The sequence below is a fragment of the Pleurodeles waltl genome, chromosome 3_1 (assembly GCF_031143425.1).
Source record: "Pleurodeles waltl isolate 20211129_DDA chromosome 3_1, aPleWal1.hap1.20221129, whole genome shotgun sequence".
NCBI classification, from domain to species: Eukaryota; Metazoa; Chordata; class Amphibia; order Caudata; family Salamandridae; genus Pleurodeles; species Pleurodeles waltl.
This window is the reverse complement of record NC_090440.1, coordinates 669832942-669859401: the sequence shown is the minus strand read 5'-3', so window position 1 is coordinate 669859401 and position 26460 is coordinate 669832942. Positions and strand designations below refer to the sequence as shown.

Sequence of the window (26460 nt, the reverse complement as noted above, 5' to 3'; positions counted from 1 at the left end):
ACCCACACAAGCAATCCCAAGGCAATGCCCTATGGATGAACTGGTCAGGAATATTTGCTTACGCTTTTCCTCCTCTCCCTCTCCTTCCTTACCTAGTAAACAAATTGAGTCAAAACAAACTCAAACTCATTTTAATAGCACCAACGTGGGCAAGACAACCCTGGTACACAACACTGCTAGATCTGTCTGTAGTACCACACATCAAACTGCCCAACAAACCAGATCTGTTAACGCAACACAACCAACAGATCAGACACCCGGACCCAGCATCGCTGAATCTAGCAATCTGGCTCCTGAAATCCTAGAATTCGGACACTTTCAACTTAGCCAAGAGTGTATGGAAGTCATAAAGCAGGCCAGAAGGCCATCCACTAGACACTGCTACGCAAGTAAGTGGAAAAGATTTGTTTGGTACTGCCATCATAATCAGATACAACCACTAGAGGCAACTCCAAAACATATAGTAAATTACTTGCTCCATTTACAAAAAGCAAAGCTAGCCTTCTCTTCTATTAAAATACACCTTGCAGCAATATCTGCATACCTGCAAACTACATATTCAACTTCCTTGTATAGGATACCAGTTATCAAAGCATTCATAGAAGGGCTTAAAAGAATTATACCACCAAGAACACCACCTGTTCCTTCATGGAACCTAAACGTGGTTCTAACAAGACTCATGGGCCCACCTTTCGAACCCATGCACTCTTGCGGAATACAATTCCTCACCTGGAAAGTTGCCTTTCTCATCGCCATTACATCTCTAAGAAGAGTAAGTGAAATTCAAGCGTTCACAACACAAGAACCTTTTATACAAATACATAAAAATAAGGTCGTCCTACGACCTAATCCAAAATTTTTACCAAAAGTTATTTCTCCATTCCATCTAAATCAAACGGTAGAACTACCAGTATTCTTCCCACAGCCAGATTCTGTGGCTGAAAGAGCACTACATACATTAGATGTCAAAAGAGCATTAATGTACTACATTGACAGAACGAAGAACATCAGAAAAACTAAACAGCTATTTATTGCATTCCAAAAACCTCATGCAGGTAACCCAATATCAAAACAAGGTATAGCCAGATGGATAGTTAAATGCATCCAAATCTGCTACCTTAAAGCAAAAAGACAACTGCCCATTACTCCCAGGGCACATTCAACAAGGAAAAAAGGTGCTTCAATGGCCTTTTTAGGAAACATCCCAATGCAAGAAATTTGTAAGGCAGCCACTTGGTCTACGCCTCACACATTCACCAAACACTACTGTATAGATGTGCTATCCGCACAACAAGCTACAGTAGGTCAAGCTGTATTAAGAACTCTATTTCAGACAACTTCTACTCCTACAGGCTAAACCACCGCTTATGGGGAACTAACTGCTTACTAGTCTATGCATACCATGTGTATCTACAGCGACAGATGCCATCGAACTGAAAATGTCACTTACCCAGTGTACATCTGTTCGTGGCATCAGTCGCTGAGATTCACATGGACCCACCCACCTCCCCGGAAGCCTGTAGCAGTTCAGAAGTTACCTTCAATTTTGTACATTTGTATATATATTACTTAATCCTTTAATAGGTACATACTTACATTTTTCATTGCGCGGGCACTATTACTATAGTACAACTCCTACCTCACCCTCTGCGGGGAAAACAATCGAAGATGGAGTCGACGCCCATGCGCAATGAGCACAGAAGGTGGAGTCACTCGGTCCCGTGACTCGAAAACACTTCTTCGAAGAAAAACAACTTGTAACACTCCGACCCAACACCAGATGGCGAGCTCATGCATACCATGTGAATCTCAGCGACTGATGCCACGAACAGATGTACACTGGGTAAGTGACATTTTCATTTATCTTCATCCAAGATCTCTCCTTTCCTCAGAATTAGTTTGGTTTAGTCTTACATCTATCTCTGAAGTTGGAGACTCTCCTCCCAAGTTTTTTCCTATCCAACAAGTTGAACAGACAGTTTAGCTGTGTATCTCAGGATAGCATATCACATTCCTATTGTCCAAGACAAGGAGGTTCACTCTTCTGTCCCTAAGTTTAGTTTGTTAGTTTGTCCTTGCTTAGTCTTAATCCTACCTCTCATGGTGAACAACCAGAGCATGGATTACTTCTGACCTGCATGGAGTCTCAGTATAGTTTTGGGCTATTATTCTCCAGGTCAACTGCTGTTAGTTATGATTCTGCTCTGTCCTTTGGATTAGTTTAGCTTAATTGTGGTGCTCTAGTATCTCCTATGTTAAACTTCCCAACCCCTTGAAATCACATGCCCCTCAGGGTGGACTAGCTCAATTTATACATTTTACTTTTATTCAGATTCATTGTCATATGTCCTCCAAGTTGGATTAGATAAGACATGGCTCTTCTTTAGGCATTGTTGTATCTTACCATAGTATCGGTCACTCCCACTCACCAAGTCTGAGTGTAGCCCATTTCTGATTCATCCATGGCATTACTTTAGCTTAGTATTTGCTCTCTGTTGTCTCCAAATTGATTCAGCTCAGCCTTGAATGTTTCTTATCTTTTACAGTGGTTCAGCATCATCTCAAATCACTCTTGCCCTTCATGGTACTGTCAAATGAACCATTTACTGTTTTCTGAGAAGGAACACTTTTTTTGTATTCACAGGAGGAATTTTAGTGTCAGCAAGTTATTGGCTGCTGAGCTCCAAGAGGGCTTGCTGAATCTGTTATTTGACATCTGAAACTCCAGCCATGAAAATACTGGCTTACATTGTTTATAGAGATTTAACCTGATGGGGGTTTCAAAAACCCCAGCCTAGTACCAGAGTGAGTAGGATACCCCTAGCTACAGGATAGCAGAGGCTACACAGGTTCAGATGTTTGCATCACTGTAAGCTAAAATGTTATCTCCTTCAGTAGAGAAGAGCCTGTTCTTCTGTCTTTTGTGATGTCTTAAAATGGAGACTTGATCTTTCTATATTCTCTGTTTGTTGTGGATAGGAGCGTATCTTCATGGAGAATGTAGGGGCTGTCAAGGAGCTTTGTAAATTGACTGACAACCTGGAGACACGGATTGATGAACTGGAGCGTTGGAGTCGAAAACTTGCCAAATTGAAGAGGCTGGACAGCATGAAGTCCACTGTTAGGTAATGATACCTCAGCATTTCTCCTGATTTACCCTCAGTCTAACTACTGACTTCCTGACCATACCAGCCCCATCCTCATGCATGGCATAGGTACCTATGCATTTCACATTTTACCTGCTCATTGTCAATGCTGATGTCATTAACACAAGAAATTTGTCATCTCCTAAAATACCTTCCACAGCCATAGTGCTACAGCCCAGCCTTCTTCTTCCAAGGTCCCGGCTTTTGAAAGACACCCAGTCATGATCTAAACAGTTCCAACCCTGCTGGACTACAAAGGCAGATCTCATCATTTCAGCCATCTTTCACTGTGCTCCACACATCCTCTGCCTTGTCCTTCCAGATTCTCTCCATTACAATTTTCACTGTATCCCAAGATCTACTCAGCCTAAGTCCTAATCCCAGTGATCCCATACCTCGTTAAAGGTCCAGCTTGCACCTTTGCATTTCACTGCACCTGAGCTGCCTCGAGCTACTGAAGCCCTGCCTCAACAAAGTTGTTCCCTCCTGCCACCCTTCACATAGATACACTCCTTTCTAGATCCTGCTCACTTCACTCTTTACTCTTTTCACAGCCAAACAGGAAGCCAGTTCAGCCGTGCAGGAAGTGTACCATTCAAAAAAAGGCCTTCTAAGGTGATTGGCAAGGTGAGACTTGTTTCCATTGATTGTTTCTTTCTGCAGAGGATTTTATTTAAAGGCAAGACATCATGATGAGTACAGAAATCAGGGCGAAGGAACGAGGAATGAGAGGTAAAGAAACAATGTAAACAGAGAGAGACAGGTAAGATGGCCAGGGGGAGCACGAACAGTTTATAAGTTTATTGGCGGGTGTGAAAAACATTTAGATGAATGCTATTCATCCAGCACGTGCACTGGTTGCTGTCTCCAAAAAATAATAAAATAAAAGCGGAAGTAAAAAAGTGTGATCCAGAGTTTAAAAGCTGTTTTTACCTGATGTCATTGTGTAAATAATATGGATTTGTTTCCATAGATATACATGATGTGCATACTCCTGCCATCTGGTGTTGGACTCAGACATTTAAAAATTGTTTTTCTTTGAAGAAGTCTCGCGTCACTGGATTATACAGTGACTCCTCCCTTGCTGGCTATGAGCATGAGCTCAACGCCATGTTAGATTTTTTTTTGTTTTGCAATCAGGACCGGACGTGCATCGCCAGGGCTCCGAGCTCAACGCATTGCTATGCTTCCATAATCCAACCTGTCTATTTTGATTCTGATATCTGGATTAAACAACTTTTATTGCCTTTCCTCCAGCTGGTATCTTCCAGAAATAGTTTCCCATAGACTCCTCCACCACTCTTCCAGAGACCTTGTACCCCATGTCTTTAACCACTTTCAGTGATCTCCATGTGGAAAATATAACCTTTCAAAACTGCATGTTAAACTTCCCAACCCCTTGAAAACACATGTCCCTCAGGTTGGACCAGCTCAATTTATACCTTTTCCTTTTATTCAGATTCATTTTTATACGTCCTCCAAGTTGGATCAGATGAGACATGGCTCTTCTTTAGGCTTTGTTGTAGCTTACCGTAGTCTCGTTCACTCCTACCCACCAAGTCTAAGTGTAGGCCATTTCTGAATTACCATTATGGTGATGGAAAGGATAACCTTTCAAAACTGTCCTCAGTATCAAGCCAGGTGTGTAATCTTTGCCTGTCTCCTGACCACGATGACACTGCGTGTGCACCCTGCCTTACCTTCCATGACAGTAAGTTCACCACCAGATTCAGAGACAGGCTTCCAGTGAACCCCCCAATATCTTTCAGGACAAGCCTTCCACTGATGTCAAGGAAAGTGAAGAGGCTGGCCCTTCGGATGTTCCACTCCACCAGCCGTCACCTATCCCAGAACCCATCTTCTCCTCCGGCTTGGAGCACAAAAAGCAGCAAGCTCCCCGCGTTTTCATACCCTCCAGACCTCAAGTGAAGACCTCCAAAGGGGCCTTAAGTGAAGGCACAGCACTGCCCTCGAGCGGGTTGGGCATTGAGGCCTTTGACAAAGACTCAGCCCTCTGGGGCCCCACTAGTCTTCTGGCACCAGTCGGCACCAACCAAAATTCTTGGAGCCAACTGGGGCTCCCCCATCCAGGGGAGCCACCTCTTGGTGGCTGTCAATCCCAAAGGTCCACCGTTGGTCGAGGATCCTCTCGTCTTCAGTGCTGAAATCACCTTTGCCTTCGAAGATGATGATGTCCTCATTGATACAAACCACTATCTTTCCATGCTGGAGACTGTGTTAAAATGTACCCAAGAAAACTATAAGGATTCTGTCGAGACTCAAACTGTCACTCTTAGCGTGGAATTCAAGTTTAAGGCTGCACCTTAAGGTTCCCTCTACAAAAGAGGTGCCATCATCCGGAACTTTATTGTTATGGATGTTGCACATTAAAGAGCATTCACGTAAAGCCCAGGGCACAGCCTTCCACATATAATGACAGTAAAATGACTGATGCAGCAGTAAAGAGACTGTCAGTGCGATGCTGGGCCGTATTGCTAATTTACAGTTTCTGTTATGGAGATATGACAGGTACTACTGAGGAGAAATGGAGTAACTGCTGGAACATCTCACAGAACCTCATGGAAAGAGAGAGACAAAAACGAGCACTGTAGGAAAACTGTTTCCATTGTTGGGATACACGGTCACTGGAATATGCAGCCACAGCTTGTAGGCAAACCACCTCAAGAATCTTACGCGTCAGACATACTCACAGCATATGATAATCATGCTGTACGATAGTGAACATCTATTTAGTTCTCAAACTGATGGCGTGTTAGTAAAGATTAAGGATTCCAAGCCAGCATAGTCGATGTGAGCGTTGCACTTCTAACACCCTTTTTTTGAGAGATGGTAAACATGTAGACTGGGATCCTATCCTAAACAGTATTTTAAATCCCATCAGATATGCCAGCGGGCTGAACAGAAACAACCGCTGCGTTCAAGCAGCCTCAGCGGTGCTCAAGAGTAATTTCTGTGGCAACACATGGTCAACGGTAAATGGATGGCAGGGAAGAGGAACCTTTGCTTCCAAAGAACTACTTAGCACAGATTTCCCCGGATCACACCAAACCCGTTGGTTGGCGCAGTGTATCACCCAAACCAGTGGATCCCAGCGACCTCAGACCAATGGGTGCTTTCCACAATACAACGAGAGCATTTCATACAACTTTCCACAATGCCACTGTAGCATCCCCCAGGCAGACACACAACAGAGGAAGTTCAGCAGTCATAGAAGAGGTGACCACCCTACTGCAGAACAGGGCTCTCAATGAGGCGCCAACTGCAGAAAATAAACTGCACGTGTCACTGCACTTCAGTATTACCAAAAAGGATGGGGTCTAGACTGATCCTATAGTCATGCCTCCTCAACTGCTACATGCTCAACATTGGATTTTAAAATGGCACACCAGGAAGTGATCCTTCTATTGTGATCGGGGGCTATAAAACAACACTGGATGCGACGGATAATTGCTTCCTTGTACCAGTGCACCCAACTCATTGCAGATACACTCAGCTTGCAGTAATGACAAACACTGGCAATTAAAAGTACTTCCATTCAACATGAGATCAGCACTAATAGTGTTCAAAAAGCGTCTGTCAGTGGTGGCGGTAAATCTTCACAACCGCAAGATCTGTGTCTACCAATGCTTGAAAGGTTGACTATTACAGGAGATAACTCAACAGAAATGTCAAGAACTCACTCTACAAACTATTCAGTTACTTCACAGATTGGTTCTCGTCATCAACATAAGGAAGCCAAAATTGAATCCACACCAAAACAACAGTGTCTCGGGGCCAAATAGAATTCGTTGTCAGGAAAAGCGTACTAACCATGGTGAGAGTGATGATGTTTCAAAAACTGATTCCCCTTTACCAGGCCTCTCATGCTCTGACCGAGAGGAAAGCGACAAAAGTAATGTTAATGATACTTTCTTGCATTGCTCTGGTTCCAAATGCACATCTCCCAATGTGCATCTTGCAAGAATATCACTAGAAAGGTCAAGGCAACCTGTGCCTGTGAGGATCTAATGTTGTGGGAAAAGAGGCCAGCACACACCTCAGTAGTTGAAGAAAGAGATGTGCTGACCCACAGTCATAAGAGGCCATCACCACAGGTGGGGAGGAGGGCAGATGCCATACGTGACATGTAGAACAAGTGGTCTCAGGGAGATGCCAAATTGCACATCAGAGTACTGGATAAAAAGCCAGTTCAGTTGGCTGTGCAGATTCAATAAAAGCATTGCCACAAAATACCACTGATTTGCAGGAACAACAAAAGCATCATCTACGTCATGAAGAGGCGCTCATTCCCCTCAGCTATCATTGGTAGCATCGGCAGTTTGTCAATGGGCTCAATGTCATCACATCTGTCTGTTGATAGAACACCTGCGGGGGTGGACAGTGGCTTTGCAGAGGTCACCATGAGGATCGCCAAGCGCGAGATCAGTATGTGTGTTGGAAGACAGCACAGTTAGCGACCTTCGCGCATTGTCCATTGATGAGCGTTATATTCAGGTACACTGCACACTCATCTGATTTTTGTACCAAAACACATGTCTCCTTGTCATGTTATCCATTCCATTAAGTTACCAACATTCTTTACCGATTCACAAACTCTTTCAAAAAGATCTTTACATACATGATGTTAGGCAAGCTCTTATGTACTACATTGATTGCACCCGTACACCTAGGAAAGCCAAATTAAAAGGTGGGGATTGCTTGGTGGATTGTTAAATTAATTTAGATTTATTATGCTTCATTGTACTAACTGGCACACTTCATCTGTAAGAAGAGATTCATAATTGCCTTTCTTAGAAATAAACTTTTATCTGGCATCTGCAAAGCCACCTCTTGCACGTCTGTTTACACATTCGTAAACACTACTGTGTTGACATATGGTCAAGTAAGAACCCGTTAAGACACTCTTTATTACTAATTCCACTACTTTCCACAGTAAAGGAGAAAGGAGGTACGGTTGCGCAGTCCGTACACAGCATGTGATCTTAAACAGCACATGCTGCAAACCGAAAATGTCATCTATAACAATGGGTTCGATCTTGAAGTATTAAAGATACACATTATCCACCTGTCTCCTCCGATGCAGGAATGCAGTCTGACGCTTCAAAGCTACTTATAAAGAAACTTCTGATTAGCTCAGCTGCAAAGACTCACTTACAGGCAGGAAAAAATAGCAACATTTTAAAAAGGAGCGTGTGTCCTAGGACATAAGGGGCCTAATTCACGAAAGTGAACTAACTCTTTTGTGTAAGTTTACTACTTTTGAGTATTCACAAACGTGTGGATTTTTACGACTTCACACTCCCTATAGTCATGTGTGCAGAGTTCACCGCTCCGACTGCAGTCTCTCCACACACTAGGCACGTAGTTTGTGAATACCAAAAAGTAGTACACTTACACAAATGTGTAAGTTTTTGTAAATCAGTCCTTGTTGGTTTCCGGAATGTGATCAACAATGATTCAATGCATACTCAGAATCGAAAGAAATACTTTGACCGAGAGGAAAAACAAAGTGCACCATTCCAACCCCAACTCTAGCTGTCAGGAGAATGTACACAATTTAATTTGTAGCGCTAAAAACTTCAAACTGATTGTAATAGGTAAGTAATGTTTTTCATTCTCCTCTTGTACCGGGAGGGTGGGCTAGAGAGGAAGGCATAAAGTAATCAGTTGTGAGACACACTTGACAACACATGTGGGCCATGCCAAACAAACACTGAATTTAGGTTTAGATGAGCTAAATTAAGAAAGGACAATATGAGAAGTAAAAAGAAGTTCATGGAATTAGCCACAAGGTGGCATGAGTGCTCCATAAAACGAAAGACAGGGAAAGACCTCAGTGCAGGGGTGGCGCTGACTATGGAGTACAGCAGGTAACTAATGTAAGGTATAGGAAGGACCATTGAAAGGCAGGATCTACAGAGACTGTTATGCTTTCAATATCAAATAACAGTAGCCACATGTTTACGGTCGAATCTAGGCAGCGCGCATGCGCTGTCTCTCGATATGCTGTATTCTTTGTATAGGTTTATAGCCCGCCAATTGGCTTTTTATTGGTAACTTGTTTTCTTTCCAGTCTCCTCCTCCCCCTGCCGAGCAGCCCTGCATCAGCCAGCGATTCCTGCAGGGCACCATCATCGCCCTTGTGATTATCATGGCTTTCAGGTGAGACTTCATATCCTTTCCCCGGGTGCTGTGTGTTTACAGCATGCGCTAATGTGAAGTGGATATTCATGCAAAAGACGATATTGCAAGGTATTATTGTGAAAATCCGAATTGATAACTGCAATTATAAACGGATTGCTGAAAATAGATCACAATTTGAGGAAACATTTCTTTAATAGAAGTGATCACGTTTATTTTTTTCTGAAATAGTTTGTTTTTCTCTAGAAATGTCATTTTGTTTCGAGTTGTTTTTCTCTCGTCTAATTACTTACCATGAATAAGGAATTCCTTGTGGAATTTAATGCGTTTTTGTTCCTTCCAATCTAAGATTAGGATTCTTCTTTTTTTGCTGTAAGAGTTCTTGTCCCCTGGAACTGGGTTACTACTCTTGACTGTAGTGTTTTCTTTGCTGATATGAAGTTTTCTTTTCCTCTGGGATTTCGTCCTTTCTGATGGCAGCTTCTTTAATAGGATTTGGTTGCTTTTCAGGAATCTGGCATATTTTAACATTGGATACTGCTCCTTCTCCTATAGGATTTGTTATGTTTTTCGCAATGTTTGACCTCCCCCTCTTGGATTGGGTCTGCTTCTTTCCTGCAATTCAGTTGCTACTTTTGGCGAGTTTGAATTGTTTTTCTTTTTCAATAGGTTGGTTCTTTCTGAATGTGACCCATTAATATACCCCTAATTTCGGTAGCACAGCAAATAAACAGTAAGCCTAATTAAACGGTTACATTCACACAGACATTCACGCATGAAGAACCATACACGCAAACCTGCTACTTACTATTCATGGTGACGTGGACGTCTTTCGTTCCATATTAGACTTTACATGCAGCTAACGGATGTGCTTGTTAGGTCACATGAAAAATAGTGCTTGTTTCCCCGGAAGCAAAAATGTAGAACACAAACAGTGCCCACTTCTCAAAATATGATGACTCGCGACCTAAAGCCAAAACTGGTGAGCAGTTGCTACAAAGCTCAAATAAAGGAAATGATAATACTGTAAATCACACATAATTATCTCTCTCTATTCCAGCGTCATCTCCATGTCTACGCTCTACGTCCTGAACTTGCGTAATGAGGATGACTTCCTGAATTCAGATGAGTATGTGTCAGTGAAAGGCCGGCTCTGCTGCACACAGCAATGGACAGGACGTTTCTGTTATATTCACTTCTTTGGCAAGGGTCTGGTTGTGTTAATGTCAGATGAAGCGAATCCATGATGGGGCATGATTGAAGGATGGAGTTCTAGGATAGTCCACCAGAAGACAGTTATGCCCTCATTATGACTATGGCAGTCTTCTGACTGCCAGGGCCACAGTGGGAGACACACCGTCGACCGGCCGGTGGTGAAGACCGCCACATCCCCGCTTGAACCGCCAGGGCGGTTGGACCCGCCGGGCCGGAGATTAGCATCTCTGACCCAGGAGTCCAATGAAGACCGCCGGCAGTTTTTGGAGTTGGCTTTCCACCAGGGTTTCCGCAGCGGTAGCACCACCACGAAAACCCTGTCAGAAAGGCTACCTGTGACAGGAAATTTCTTTCCTGTCATCAGTAGATGACTCCCCCCCACCGCAAGCCCAGTAACCCCCGGCCCCTCCTCCATATCAGAACCCCTCCACCACCAGCACAGCGCCCCACCCCCCACTCCACCTACCAGCACAGTGCCCCCCTCCCCGCATGCATGCACACAGACACCCACACGCACCCCGCGTACACTCATACACCCCCCGCATACACTCATTCACCAACACTGTTATACACGCATATACTCACAAGCATCCATACACGCACTCACTCACATGCATCCATACACACACTCGCTTCAACATTCATACACGCACTCACTTCAACATTCATACACTCTTACAAAAACCCATACACACACGCATGCATACACACATACATTCACACACGCAAACAACACCCACTCACACACACACACACACACACAACACCCCCACCCTCCTATTCCCCCAGCCCCCCTGTCGGATACCTAAATTACCCTGTCCGGTGAGGAGGATGTCCGGCAGAGAACGGGAACAGGCGTTTTCTCTGCTGGCAACGCCCCGCCATCAGGACACCGCCAGGCTCTATTACTGCTCGTAATACGGCTGATGGAGTCCTTTTGGTGGGGCGGGGCCAGTGCTAACCGCTCATGCGCCTCCGACTGCCAGCACGACCACTGTAGGATTTCCGCCCAAAATGTGGCAGAAATCCTGCAGTACTCGTAATTTGGTGGTCAGAAGACCACTAGCACTAGCTTTCTTCAGGCGCCCACAGCTTTGGCGGTCTTGCAAAAAGACTGCCAAAGTCGTACTGCGGGCCTTAGTTTTTTCTGTAATATAGAGCTGCGATTCTTGGGGTGCAGTAGACATCTGTCATCCTCAGAATCAGAAACACAAAATGCTGTTGTGCATATTCTGAGGATGTGAGTGAGGAAGAGAATGTCGGGCAATATTCTGCTCTGAAAAGTAAGAAATGGGTAGTGGTCAGAATGGGTTACAGACCCTTCATAGAAATAGCACTATACATGAAAAAGCTAACCGAGGCTTGAATATTTGAATCAGGGAAATAGAGAAGGAGCGCACCCTCGCAACCAGTATGCCATCTCAACTGTTTCACCAAGGTCTGGAGTAGGTGGCTGTATTTCACTGAATTTATAGTGAAGTTCTGTCGGTCCACGGTTATCCAATTAGATGGTAGCTTCCTGCATTAGCAAATTTGATTTCTGAAATTCTGTTCCTGTAGCTTTGATATTATATAGATCTAACCTTTCTCTTCTGTTTTTTCTCTCACCCTTACCATTGAATCTCTCTACTCCACCCATTTCTTCTCTCTGATCGTTCACCTTCTGATTTTTCTGCCTTTGTCTTTGCTGTTTCTTTTACTCTTAATCTCACTTACCCTGTCAACCTTCTTTCTCTCTCCACCTCTGTCATCTGGCTTTCCTTACACTCTCTTTTTCCTTTTTTTCAGTGTTTTCTCTCTCTTGACTTTCTGTCTCCCATTTCAACCACATATTCTTCCATTCAACCATCTCTCACTCTGTGGACTCCTGTATTTTTCCTATGTTGTTCTAATTAGCACTCTATCACTGACTCACGCCTGCCGCAAGGTTCACTTTGAACACAGGGCTCTCCGGATCTTTGATACTCTCAACTCATGGTATGTTATTTACAGAAGATGTTAAGCGATAGTTAAAAACATGACAACATAATTTTCTTTTCGTCCAACCAGTTGTTGCATTCTTCACCTGCATTACTCTCACTCCATTGATTGAATCCCGATGAGAATCACTTTCAGTTCATCATTGATATTCCCCTTAGTATTACTCACAGTCCAGCCCTAACACTTCCTTTGGTTTAGCCGATTACTACATTTATCCAGCCCATCTTTGGTCTTCATACTCCAGCATCCCCTATGTACAAACCATCACTCCCTGCTCAGATGGGCGGTAGCTCTTAACTGATACTCCATCAATATCGACAACAAACCATAACTGATACTAATTTCAGTCTAACCCTGCCACTCCATCATCCATTGGTATCGTCACCAATCCACTGTTTTTAGATGCTTCCCACACTAATCCCTTTATATTGCTTACATCACCTTGTAGTGCCATTTGCATCCCATTGTCAACACATCCCTCTACCATGTCATTGTACCCATCTCCTACTCTGCTGTCATTCCCAATCCATCATTGCCTTTCCTCCAAAATCCACTGGCACTTTACCCCTCCAGGATCATTATACAACTGATGTAATTTTACCTCATTTTATCTTTTTTTGGTCTTTATCTCTAGGTATCGTTGCCTTTTTTCTTCTGTTTTTCTTTCTTGTCTCCTGTTTATTTCTGTTTCCTTCTCTTATTACTGGATCACTCAGACTTGTGACTGAACCATCCACTCTATGTGACAAAGAAAATCAGCCTGGCACTTCAGTAAGCAGTGCCCTGATCCTGAACAGTGACTGTATACTCCTGAATGGAATTTAGCAATGTGATATGCAGGCATGTGATATACTAATGAATTACAACCATTTCCGGTTTATTGGTTCAAAATGCCAGAATAGAGGAAAATAGATCATACATTAGGTACATAACAGTCTGGAAGCCAGCACTCCGAGCATTCACGCTTATTATTTGAAATTCAAAGTGATATTTACACACTATAGTTCCATAACACATGCACAGACATTAAACACATCACATACATTCATATTTGTGCACTAAAACAAGAAGAAAGAAGGGCCAATAAATATATATTTCATCCAAATGTTCTCACTGAATCCTCATTTTCCTTAATACTCTAAATCGTTAGGCGCATAAATAATTATTTGGCTAGCATAACAGAACATGTATTCTTTTGCTGTTGTTAGAAAGAATGGGAGCTTTTATAATTTGTACTGTGTCATGGTTAATGATCTAGCGATATAGGTACCAGTACATCAAGTTAGGAATGCAAGTGGGCACTTTTTCCCTATTGCCGAAGAAATTGTCCCTCCTTGAAAAAAGGAAAACATTTCATATGACTTTGAAAAGAAAAAGAAATACTATTAATTTTTTAACATTTCTTAGAAATGCACAAAGTAAAGATAAGCCAAGTGGAAGGAGCACATTTAAGACACTTAAGGAAAAAGCTTAAAAAATCCCTTGCGAATGACAATTGATTTTTAAAGGCAGCTAAGAGTCCCACTTATACCTTTAGAATACTTTATTGTTTTACTCGTTATAGTTTCAATAAAGCCATATATGGTTAAAAAGATGAATGCACAAACTTTCAACACAATCCTTTCTCTCATAAATGCAATATTTATTTATAAAAAAAAATCTTTTATGCTCAAAAATCCATACATCATCTTACTTTAAAAGACATATCTTAGTCATGCTCTAATTCGTATTCTACAAATTCATAGACAAAGTATTAGTAAAACATTAATTTAATAATGTACCACCTCTACCTGTCAGGGAGCTGATTTCAGCACAAGGCAGCTCTACGCAGGGATAAAGGACTTCTAGGGAAGGGGCTAATTACAAGCAATAGAGTACCTGCAGGCTTGGAGGGAAGCAGGACAGAAGCAGGTTGGAGCAAGAAGTCTGCAGGGTAAACTGTCAAGATAACAGAAAAACAAACAGGAAGGTGTGCAAGCAGGGAAACAATAGACAAACGAACCTAAATGATAGTTTGTCTGCTCATTGGATGTGATATTTCTGTGAAGTGAACAAAATTTCACAAGAAGGCAAGGAGCACATTAATCTCACTGAGGTCAGGGAGACACCAAGCAGCTCCTGTGGAGAAGGAGTGCTGGGTGGTTCTCTATGGCAAAGGCACAAGCCTTGGAGTCTAACTGACACCCTTGGAAGCAATGAAAATCAGGACATAATATAAACACACAGGTCAAAGAAGAACAATGGCAGGTACACAGAAACAGGAACTGGGTTCAGGGAAAATCTGGAGTGGAAAAAGCATCATTAACAGGACTGGAATACAGAGAACTGAATATACTGCAAATCTGCACACTAACTAGGGCAGGCCAGGAATATGCAGTCAGAACAGGAACACAGGAATTCAGGACAAGGAATCTGTATATACCGGAGAGGTCTGGATGTGTGCAGACAGTAGTATGGTCTAGGCAAACAGGGAAGCAAGAGGCAGGAGAAACAAGAGACAGACAATAGAGACAAATAACTAATCAGAACAGGAACATAGAACCAAACAACAATGAAAACTGAAATCCAAAGCAAGTCTGAAATATAACGAAAGGATCACACAGAAAGCAGGGAGACACAGCAGCATTCTGCACTGTTGGAGCTGAAATAGCTGGAGGCTCAAGGGAGGAGCACAGGTGCGGGTAGAAAGCCAGCTGCAATGAATAAACCAAGCGCAAGGAATCATTGAACCACCAATGAAGGGAAGACAAACTGTGACTTGGAAAGGGGAAGACCAGGGAATGCAGCAGACACAGGATAGCAAGTAACAGGGTATGTTCAGAATGCAAGCATAAAGAGATCAGATAGGCTGTGGGATACAGGGATCAAGGTAGAAAATAGAATACCACCACCAAGGCATGATCTGGGCAGGGTTTGGCAACAGAAAAGACCATTGGCCCCATGATGGGGACAGTAGTGTGGAAGCCTGGACTGGAATAGAAAGTGTATCAGGCAAGGCAAAGTGTTGACGTGCATTACATCGTATTCAGGGATAAAGGCAGGACTTCAGAGGGCCTTCATGAGCACTGCCTAGTAGCTGGATGGTAAAGTCCTAACACTGCCACCCTGAGATGAGTTTGAACAAATGCAGTAATTATCACTTTGGGGTTTCCTTCCACTTGTTGATTATACCTCTACCTAAAGTACCAAATGAATGAGCAACCTCTAGTGCATCTTTAGGAATCAGCAGCATATTTTGAAACCCTCTGCCTCCTCCACATGACATGGCCTTGTTTTTCAGTGTGTTAGTAGTCATTTTCTTCTGGCTCACATCACCTTATGAAGGCATTCAAGAGCATTATATAATCATCATAATGATGCCCATCTCACATGGACAGATTACCGAAAAATCATATCATAATGTATTTTATTACAATCAATATAAAAGTGTTAACATTAAAACTGTCATAATACATTAGGCACAACATCATCAATCCATTTACAATTCCCTAAATACATTACAAACATTGAAGAATGCAAACCTAACCATCAAGCAACCCATTCATACTCATATCAATAAAAACTTGGTTGAGATGGCTGCAATCTATGCTGTGCAATTTCTTGCTTCAAATACTTTCCACAATTACAATAGATGTTATTGAGCTCTTTGTCTAAGGCAACTAATTCTTCCCAGATTTATCAACAAGGTATGCATAGTTTCGTCTAACTCATTTTAGGTCTTCACCAGGATCATTAAAAATTAGTTTGGCTCTGTTCACTTGATATTTCCTTGTTCGTGTATTTTATAATACTAAGGTTCTTTCATTTACATATGCAATATTCAGAGGAACCATATAGCTTACTGCTTTTATTTCACAGTCCTCATCAATCTAGAAAGCAGAGTACTTCATATAATAATTTTCTGTCTTTCCAGAGCATTGCTATATCTTACTGTTCTAGAATGATTGCATCATCTGTGAACATGCTCACCAGAACTATGGTAATCAATCCAAGGTGCATCAGCCCCAACCTCAGACAATGCACACTTCAATGAATAGGTTGAACAGCGTGAGATCAGAAACATACGGCTGCCTGCCATCTTTCCTCTGTAAACAATACACCGGAAGTTGATTGGAGCGTTTCCATGTGATCCCCAACACTTGCATAATTACTCTTAAGGAAATGCTTAACAATATACACCAAAGAGCGTTCTGCCCCTCATTTTCAAGAGGGACTCACAGGGCATGGGCTTATGAGTCAAAGGCTTTTTTAATATCCACAAAAATGCATAGAGCCTGCCTTACCTAGGGACCTTATTTATGCATCAGAGTATGGTACTTACTCCAAAAGGGTGACAGCAGAGTAAACATATTCTGAATTTAGAGAAGTCAAAATGATGGTACGAACCATTACAATTTTAACATGTTTTTTTTATTTCCAAAAACAAAATCCTAAAAACAGGATTTTGTTTTTAAAAATGTAAATGCTAATGATCCCCATGCCATGATAGTCGTCTCTTACGATCTAAGGGAAATTTAGCAGTTTTGGTCATTTAACCACCTAGTATAAACCAGGTGGGTGGTTGAAATGCCAGACCTCCGACGATCCTTACTCCAGTGGGCTGTTGGAGGACTCAGCGATGGAGACAAAGTAGTCTCCATTTAAACTTTTGTGCACCACGATTATTCCTCATTTGTAGTCAATTCCATGATCCACACAATCAACCTTCTCCCCAAATCGATGAGGTGTGATCAGTAATGGTGTACTACCTTTATGTCCTAAAGGTAAAGTAGGGCAACAAGTCGCAGTGCTCCCTACCATTCAGAGGTTTAATTCCCAAATCCATGTAAAGATCCTCTTTTTCATCCAAGCTTTAACACTAAGCATCTTGAACTTTTTTGAGCAGCCAAATAGTGCCCTGCTTCTTCCAGGATGATTGCAAATCTCCCCCACTGTCAGATTGATGTTGCCCATGATCAACTCGGTCTTGTTTGCCACTGGATGGGAATACAACCTCCACTAATTTCCATGTTATCATGTTACTGTTAATGATAATATTCTAAACATTTATGGCAGATTACAAGTGCATTATATTTTCTGACACCCTGATAATTAGACCCAACCCCCACCCCACCTTAAGCATGAATGGGATCCATTTAAGGCTGGTACCATGTAAGTAACATACCCTTCTGTGAGGGATTCTACAATCATAATGGTTTCATGAATGCAACAAATATAAGACAGAACAATATATTTGTGTCAACCCCTCAGAGCCTGTTAACTCTTACAGTCAGCCAGATTCAATGTCTTATTCCAAAGTTAATTTAATTTACAGTAACATTTAAAGATGGGTCAATACTATTACGTCCTTCAGTCAGGCAAAAGTGAATCCCCAACAGGATCTCCTAACCCTTGTGTCAAAACAGGGTTTACTCATATCTGTGGTGTCACACTTTCTTTACCTACCGGAGGAGCAACTAACATCTCCTGTAAGATATGCTGTGCCACCAGTAGGACCATTACAAATCATTAGGGTTTACTGTCACCATGGTAATTACCCGGTGTATTACCTGCCCCGTGGCCCTTCTCCATGATGTTGGGCCCATTCATCTTTGCCACCAGCATTGCCACACACTGATTGATTTCATTTCCTTACAGGGTTTCCTGTTGGCCAACTGCCTTGACGGACGGATCCAAGTTAACCCTAAGCTCAAGAGTGTCATCTTGATTTTTTCCTTCTAGGTTTCTGCACAAGGGAAAAGGAAGACAGGGCGCACCACCTTCATTGCTCCCACATACTGACACCTCTCCTAGTCCTAAAAGGTCTGTGCCCCAATCCTCCACGTTACGTGTACACAGAGGGCCCAGCCTCCCCTGTAGCACCTTTAAGCTGCCATATGACACCAGCCTAAACGGACAAAAAGACCTTGTTGTTTTGGAGCTGCCATATTTTCCTGCTGACTCTTGCTCAAGGGGAGGAGGACATTCAGCTGTAATGATGAAATTATTGAAATTCTTGCCTTTGAAAACACTCTTTGCCTGCTTGGACCAAGCTAGTATCCAATTCGATTTGTTAAACCCATTCTCCATCCTCCTCTGCCCTTTTCAAACTGAGGCTACTGACCTCGCTCCAATGGTCACATTACTGGGAATGTAAAGTGCAGCTGTCCTTAGAGTTAGGGAATAGAATGCATTGTTGGTCTCAGTTTAAAAGCAAGAATGTTAGTTGCTTCTGTCATTCTGGATCAACTCTAACAGGCAAGATAAAAGTGTGCTAGCCCCGTCCACTAAATTAGTTGAAGAGGGGCGTGGCCAAGATGGCGGCGTGAGCGACGCGTTGGTCCAAGCTCCACTGCCCAGGCTTCTGAAATTGCTTTCCGTCCCCCGACTGGGAGGCCCGGTGGAGTCCCGCTGTGACGCCTGATGTAGTGGGGCAGCGGGGGCCCAGAGAGAGCCGAGGGCACCCACGGCCAGGACTGCTGTGCACAAGGAGTCGCACGCCTTGGCCCGGCGCTTGCTGCCGGCGGATGCAGTGAGCCACGGTTCATGCCGCGAGGTGGGCCCGGAGCCGGCGGCCGGCTGGCTTGACGCGGCGGTGCCTGTGGAGGAGGACACGACACGAATTGGCAGCGACGTGGAGCCTGCGGTGCGTGCCTAGTGCTGAGCCGGGTACTGGGGCCTGGGAGGTGGCTGTGCCCTCCTTGTTTGGCCTAGCAGGAAGGAGCCCCAGAGAAGATGGTGAGCGGGCGAGGGCACTCTTGTGCCGCCGGGCGCTGGCGTGGAGGAGTCGGCTGTGGCGCAGTGGGTCTGGGCCACTGGTCGGTGGAACGGGCGGCCCGAGGTGGCCTTTACTTAAAGCAGAAGTGAGCTGTGGGTTGAAGTGGCCCACGGAGAGCCCTACATAGAAGGTCGACGGCTGCTGGCAGGGGTGTGGGGTCAGGAGAATAAAGCCCCCGGTGACGACGCGTAGAGGCCCCGTTGAGTCCCTTAAGCATTTGCAGTAAGAGGGCAGAGGTGATGGCGGCCTCTAAATCCAAGCGCGACAGGACAGTAAGAGATATGCTGACTGGAGGGCGCCCGGGCCCGGGAGGAGCCCCTGAGGAACTGCCATCTGCAAGGTCTCCTGAGGCAAGGAGGGAGATGGTAGAAGACGAGGCAGCCCCAGTCACGAATGGCTTCCTTACCTCCTTGTTCGAATCGCTTCGGAGCGACCTGCAGGAACTACGCAAAGACATATCTCAGGAGGTGAAGGAATTGCGGGTTGAGCTCACATCCTTGGGTGAGCGAGTAGCACAGATGGAGGATGGTGGAACTGCCCGTGGCGAGGAGCTGGCAGACCTGCAGCAGGAGGTTATACGCTTGCAGGAGCAGCAGGATCTCCTTCAGATGACGGTGGAGGACCTAGCGAATCGGTCGCGCAGACATAATATCCGCATTAGAGGGGCGCCGATCGGGGCAGAGAAGGAGGACATTAGAGACTTCGTGGTGGCACTGTTCTGTTCGGTCCTTGATCTGGAGGAGTCTCAGGAAATCGTTCTGGACAGAGTCCATTGTGTGGGCCGATCTGGTGGAGCTGGGGACCGCCCGCCGGATATCCTGGCCTGTGTCCACAATTTTGAGCTGAAAGAAAGCATATTGCAACGGGCACGCAATCTCCCGCAGGTTTACTTTAGAGGACATCAGCTCCAACTATACCAGGACCTTTCGGTTTGGACTTTACAACAAGGGCGTGAGCTGAAGCCCATTACAGAGCATTTGCGCGCACATGCTGTGTCCTACTCGTGGGGTCACCCGTTCCGCCTTGTTTGCCACTGGGAGGACCAGCTACACCAGGTGAAGTCTATATCGGAGGCGGGCCGGCTCCTGGGCTTGCAGGGAGATGTCCTGGATCCGGACTCGAAGCTAGGTCCAGGCGGCGGGGGCCGTCCGCGCTGGCGGAGGAAGGAGAGAAGGAGGAAACAGCAGCGCCCTACTGCGTTGGAGCAGATCTCGGAACGTCAATACGCTGTGAGCAGCGTGGCAGCTGGGACAAGTGCCAAGGCGAGGAGTGGTGGGAGTCACTGGACAGAAGTGGGCCGCTTATTGTGGGCCTGCGACCGACTGAGTGGGGCCTGGGCGGCGGAGTCGACGGACTTGGTGGGCGAACTTGTGTGGTTCTACGGCCCTGCTGAGACTTTTTCCTCTTTGGGATGTGTGTGAGAGGACTGTTTTATTATGAGCACCAGTTGTGCGTTATGGTTATATGTTGGTATGCTTCCCTGCGTGTCTGGTCAGTAAGGGTCATAATGGGCGGGCTATGTGATTTGGGGTGGCTGAGGTGCTGCTCCGAGTTGTGGCCCCTCCGCGGAACTCCTCCCCCCCCGGGCAATCTCTCCTTTGTGATGTATGACAGTTAAGTGTTTAAGTTTGAATGTTCGTGGGCTTAACAGCCCGACTAAGCGGTTAGCGATACTGTCTGGTCTAGAGAAATCTGTTTATTACAAGAGACACACTTATTGCATAAAGACACATTCCGCTTCCACCCAAGGTGGTTCCCTAGACAGTTTTGGTCATCAGCAACTACGAAACATGCGGAGGTGACAATATTGCTTTCTAAGACCTTCTCTGGGGAGATAGTGGGAAAGGTGCATGAAGTGCAAGGCAGGTTTCTGGCTACGAGAATAAGACTTGGGGCCTTCACTTTCATTATCGCTTCACTTTATGCTCCAAACGCCCAACAGGAGGCCTTCCTGAGACAGGTGGTTTCCCTGATACTTAGCTCGCCAGATAGTGCCATTTTGGTTGGAGGGGGTTTTAATTTGGTGATGGATAACGAGCTCGACCGCTCGGGTCAACGCTTTGGGCAGACGGGGGCATTATCGGAGTTGGGGCGTCAGTGGTTGGCTGAATGTGGGTTGGGGGATGTGTGGAGGGAGTTGCATCCCACGCTCCGGGACTACTCCTTTTATTCAGCGGCGACCTAGACTTATGCACAGCTTGATTTTTTTCTGGCCTCACAGGAGTTCCTATCCCGGGTTAGGGAGGCCACGATTGAACCCAGTGCCTTGACTGATCATGCTCCGATTACTGTAGAAGTTACCATGGAGGTGGGCCGGGTGGGTACCCCAAGCTGGCGCTTTAGGGACTCTTTGCTCCAGAGTGAGACAGTGGTGGAGTCGATCTGGCTCGAGATCACGGACTACCTTAGCTTTAATGACAATGGCAGCACGGCTTTGGAGACTGTGTGGGAGGCCCTGAAAGTAGTAGTGTGGGGCGAGGTGATGGCACTGTCCGCGAGGGATAATAAGGCAAGGAGAGAGTTAAGGGAGGAGTTGGAGCAGAAGGTGACTGTGCTGGAGCGTTCCCATAAATCTACTGGCGCGCCTAGAATCTGGCGGGAATTAGAGAAGGTGAGGCAACAGTTGAAGCGGTTGGACTGGGATAGGGCAGAGTACGGGGTAGTGCGACTTAAGCATAAATACTAAATAGGGAGCAATAGGTGCGGAAAGCTCTTGGCACACTGGTTGTGAGAGCAACGAGCGGCGTTGGCGATAAAATTGATCCGTTCCCCTTCCAGAAAGGAGGCCCGCACGAGTGACCAGATTGCAGAGGCTTTTGCAGAGTTCTACCGGGGCTTATACGCGGCGGATGTCCGAGACAGCACGGCCCTGGATTCCTTTTTAGAAGGCATAGCAATCACGCCTCTTGGCGAGAAGGAGGCATCCCAGCTGGACCAACCGATAAGGTTGGAAGAGGTTATATCGGCGATTTCTCGCCTAAAGGTTGGGAAGTCCCCTGGCCCCAACGGGTTTACGGCATTATTCTATAAGACTTTCTGTGTGGAACTTGCCCCGCTCTTGGTGCGGCTCTTCAACTCCTTCCGGACGTCGGGAGCACTGACTCCTAGTATGTTGGACGCCACCATTGCTGTTATACATAAGCCGGGCAAAGACCCAGAGGAGTGTGCTTCATAAAGGCCGATTTCACTCTTGAATATAGATGCCAAGCTATTCACTGGGATTCTTGCTTACCGCCTTAATTTTTACATGCCGGGCCTTATTGACCCAGACCAGTCAGGCTTTATCCCAAACCGACAATGTAGTGACAACACGAAGCGTCTTCTGCATTTGTTAGATAAAATAGATCGATCTCGAAGGGAAGCGATTTTCCTCTCTATTGATGCCGAAAAGGCGCTTGATAGGGTCCATTGGCCATACCTCTTTCGGGTGCTGGAGCGTTTCGGATTGGGCCCTGGCTTTCGGTCTTGGATCCGATGCGCCTATCGGTCTCCCAGAGCTGCGGTTCGTGTTAATGGGGTGCTTTCACTGCCGTTCCCGGTCGGCCACGGCACTAGACAGGGATGCCCGCTCTTTCCCCTTTTGTTTGCGCTATATATTGAGCCCCTCTCACAGCGTTTGCGGGACAGCCCCTTGGTTTCCGGTGTGAAATTCGGTGGAGATCATCATCTCATTACCCTGTATGCAGACAATGTGATCCTTACCCTTGCGGAGCCTGCGATTTCGCTGCTGCCGCTTATGGAGATAATAGCCGAGTTTAGCCAGGTTTCGGGATTTCGGGTGAACATGCAGAAGTCCCAGGTCCTTAGTCTGTCGGTAAGCTCGGATCATGAGGAAGCCTTGAGAGCTAGGTACCCCTTCCTTTGGTCGTCTTCGAGTCTTTCCTATTTAGGGATTGAATTAGCGACTTCAGCTGCTAAAACGGCAAGCCTGAATTATACGAAGTTGGTTCGTGAGGTGCAGCGGGACCTGGAGTCGTGGGGGAGACACAAGCTGTCTTGGTTGGGAAGGGTGGCGGCGGTGAGGATGACAATCCTGCTGTGTATACTGTATGTGTTTCAGGCGCTTCCGTTGACTCCACCTCCTCAGACGATACCCACTCTTCAATAGGCGGTTCTGAGATTTATATGGGAGGGTCGGCCGGCGCATCTCCTGCGGCAGGTTTTATATCGCCCTAAGAGCGGGGGAGGGCTGGCGATTTCCTGTCTTCTGCGATATTTTCAGGTGACGCAGTTGCGCTTTCTTCTAGAGTGGAGTCGCCCACTCACTGAGAAACATTGGTGCTTTATGGATCAGGCAGTGGCGGGCTCTCACAAATGGAAGGAGCCTTGGCTCCGACGTCGGCTAAAGGCAGGAGGACTTTATTCTTCCCCGATTAAGGGAGCAACGACACACATATGGGATGCAGTGGCCTGTCGATCAGGGTTGACGTCCTTTCCGTCCCTGATGACCCCCATAGGCGCAAATCCTGATTTTGAGCCTTCCACTTCGTTTGGAAGGCCTGAGGCGCTGGTATGAGGGGGGTTGTAAGAGGGTGGGAAGCCTTTTTGACGAACAAGGGGTATTGTCCTTCGAAAAGACACGGGAGACTTATGGCTTGCTGGAGGCAGATAGACTGATGTATTACCAGATACAGCACTGGGCTCTCCTGCCGGCTAACAGAGCATTAATAGACAGGCCACTTACGCCGTTCGAGAAATGGCTGTTGCTAAAGAAGGATGATAAAAGAGTGATCTCAGAACTTTATCGGCTGCTTCAGGGGGAGAAGCGCCCGCCTAAGTCAAAGGGACAGTTGAGGTGGGAGAGGGAGCTGGAGAGGGAATTTTCAGATGAGGAGTGGGACAGCATATTCTATAGAATAAACCACACAGCCTATAATGCAGCAGGGACTGAGACATCATATAAAGTGGCTTCCTACTGGTATTACACTCCGGCACGGATAAACGCATGGGACCATGCTAAGTCTGACCTCTGCTGGCAAGCTCCATCGTTATTGGGAAAGCATTATAGATGATATAGATACAGCGTTCCATACTAAGATCCCTAGGTTCCCATCGTACATTTTGTTGGGGCTGCCCAATTCCCTCGCTTTACCCTTGAGATCGCTAAAAGGGAGGCAGATGGCTCTGGCACTTAACCCAGCGCAACAGTTGATCCTGGCGCTATGGAGTACAGATATGCTTCTGACGTGTGTCTCATGGCTCCAGAAGCTGTGGTTTATCCTCTCCATGGAGAAACTCACCCTAGCCTCCCAGCAGTGGATGGGAGAAATGAGTGTATTATGGAAGCCATTCCTTCAGATCCTATTCGCAGAATTCACTGAGTTGACATGCCCAGCTTATTTGAGAGTTTTGAGACTAACTTGAACCTTGGTTAGAGTGCTGTGTGGGATATCTAGGAGGGCTGGGACTGGGCGAGGGGGAGGAGTTGGGGAGTGGAGAGAAAGGAGGATGACATAGGCGCTGGAGGGGAAGCATTGTTTGTATGTGTTTATTTATGTGTTTTCATGGGGTCTCATCGGCGGGACTTGCAGATTAAACTATTGGACGCTGGACCGCAAGGAGGGGGCTGGCTGGGATGTCCCTTTGGTCACGGTATGTGATTAATTGGAGGGATGTTTGGCTGTAGATTTGAGGTCTAACTGCTGTGATACAATCTCTCATGGCCCTGTGATATGTTGTTTTTGTATGTTTATATGTTCAAAATAATAAACAGATTTGATCCATAAATTAGTTGAAGAATCTGCATCTGCAAGTGGGGTCTTGCTTCTCTCTATTGCCTTTCATGATTGGGCCAAACATATTACCATCTTACGCTGCAAGTAATATTGACTTGTTATGAGAATCCAGAGGGTTGCTAGGAAGCAAGGCTTTTCAAATGATCTTCATCCTCATTGTCATTCCCTTAGAAAGCTAGAAAAAATGCTTGCAGCCACCTAAAATTGCCTAATAATCCACTAAATGGTGAGTGGAATCCTGACATGTCCTCTTCCTTCTTTGGAGCAGTGGTGGCCACAAATTAGCTGTTAGCTATTGGTGGCCTGCAGAAACCATGTGTTTGGATCCGCAACTATTTTTATTTGATTTTTTTCTCACAATGGGTTCCCGAATTACCAAGGCATCCTAGCCAACCACACAGTTTTCATTCTTAGAATGACTACCTAAGGCTTAGAGTAGAGTATGGAGAATGAGAAATCTGTTCGAGAGGTCTATTTCAAAGTTCATCACCTCATTGTTTGTGACGTCAGTGGCTAGCGTCTTCACCTCTTCTTTATTGTGTTAAATGCCATTTTAGAATGGAAAGTGATTATTTTGGGATCTTTGTATAGTTCAACTTTGAAGTTTCCAAACGTTCATTATTCTTTTCCTTGCCTTCCAATTTTATGTAAGAAGGGAGGTTGCTCATTAGGTCACCTTCTTCCCTCCTCTCTGCAAGGCATTGCCTGTCAGAGATTTGAGGTTTTGGAAAGACCTACAATATTCCTTTAAAGTTAAGGCTTGTAAATTCAATCAAAGGTCTCTCATAAAAGAAAGAACCAGGCACTTGTGGGTGGTTGTGCAGCAGAGCACCTATTTTGTCTGCCTGCTTCCTTCCTTTTCCAGCAGCATTGGCTTGCTGTGTTCATGGCATGTGTTGTGCATAAGCCTGCCATCTAGTGTTGGGCTCAGATGTGTATAACTTCTTTTTGTTCAAAGAGGTCTTCGAGTCACGAGGTATGGTGACTCCTCCTATAACTGGTAATGTGCATGGGCATTGGCACAGTTGTTAGAATGTTTTTTACCGCCATCTGGATTCGACGAGCATCCTGAAAGCTCCAGGCCAATGCCTTGTGCTATTTGTCACTGGTACCTCTTGGTTCTTCCACCCCGATTTGCAGGAATAATCATCTTCATCCTTCTTCTTCGACCATGGTAACCACTGTCGACCTTGACAACTAAGTTCACTCCCTCTCCCCCGCTCAGGGTACTTTCCCCTTCATGGGGCATTCTACTCCTTGTCAAAAAATGCAGATGCTATAATGGAAAGAACCCCTTTCAAGTACTGTCCATTGTTCATCTTGCACTGCTGCCTTACCTTCTGTTCAGAAAAGACGCTCTAGTACTGACAAGTTTGGCACCTAGCTCAGGGTATCATGTCGCACCACCAAGAACAGGACATCCCTGACCTGTTCAGGGACCAAGATGTTGAGGTGGAGCCACAGC

General features: G+C 45.3%; 1 protein-coding gene across 1 annotated transcript in view; it reads left to right on the top strand.

Annotated features, from left to right (window-relative positions):
• MYRF (myelin regulatory factor) overlaps positions 1-26460 on the top strand; it is a 385038-nt gene that overhangs the window by 260378 nt on the left and 98200 nt on the right. The window contains exons 16-19 of the mRNA XM_069223234.1: positions 2980-3125; positions 3701-3773; positions 9241-9329; positions 10369-10437. Of these exons, the coding sequence (XP_069079335.1) occupies positions 2980-3125; positions 3701-3773; positions 9241-9329; positions 10369-10437 (377 nt within the window). The remainder of the gene's footprint in view (positions 1-2979; positions 3126-3700; positions 3774-9240; positions 9330-10368; positions 10438-26460) is intronic.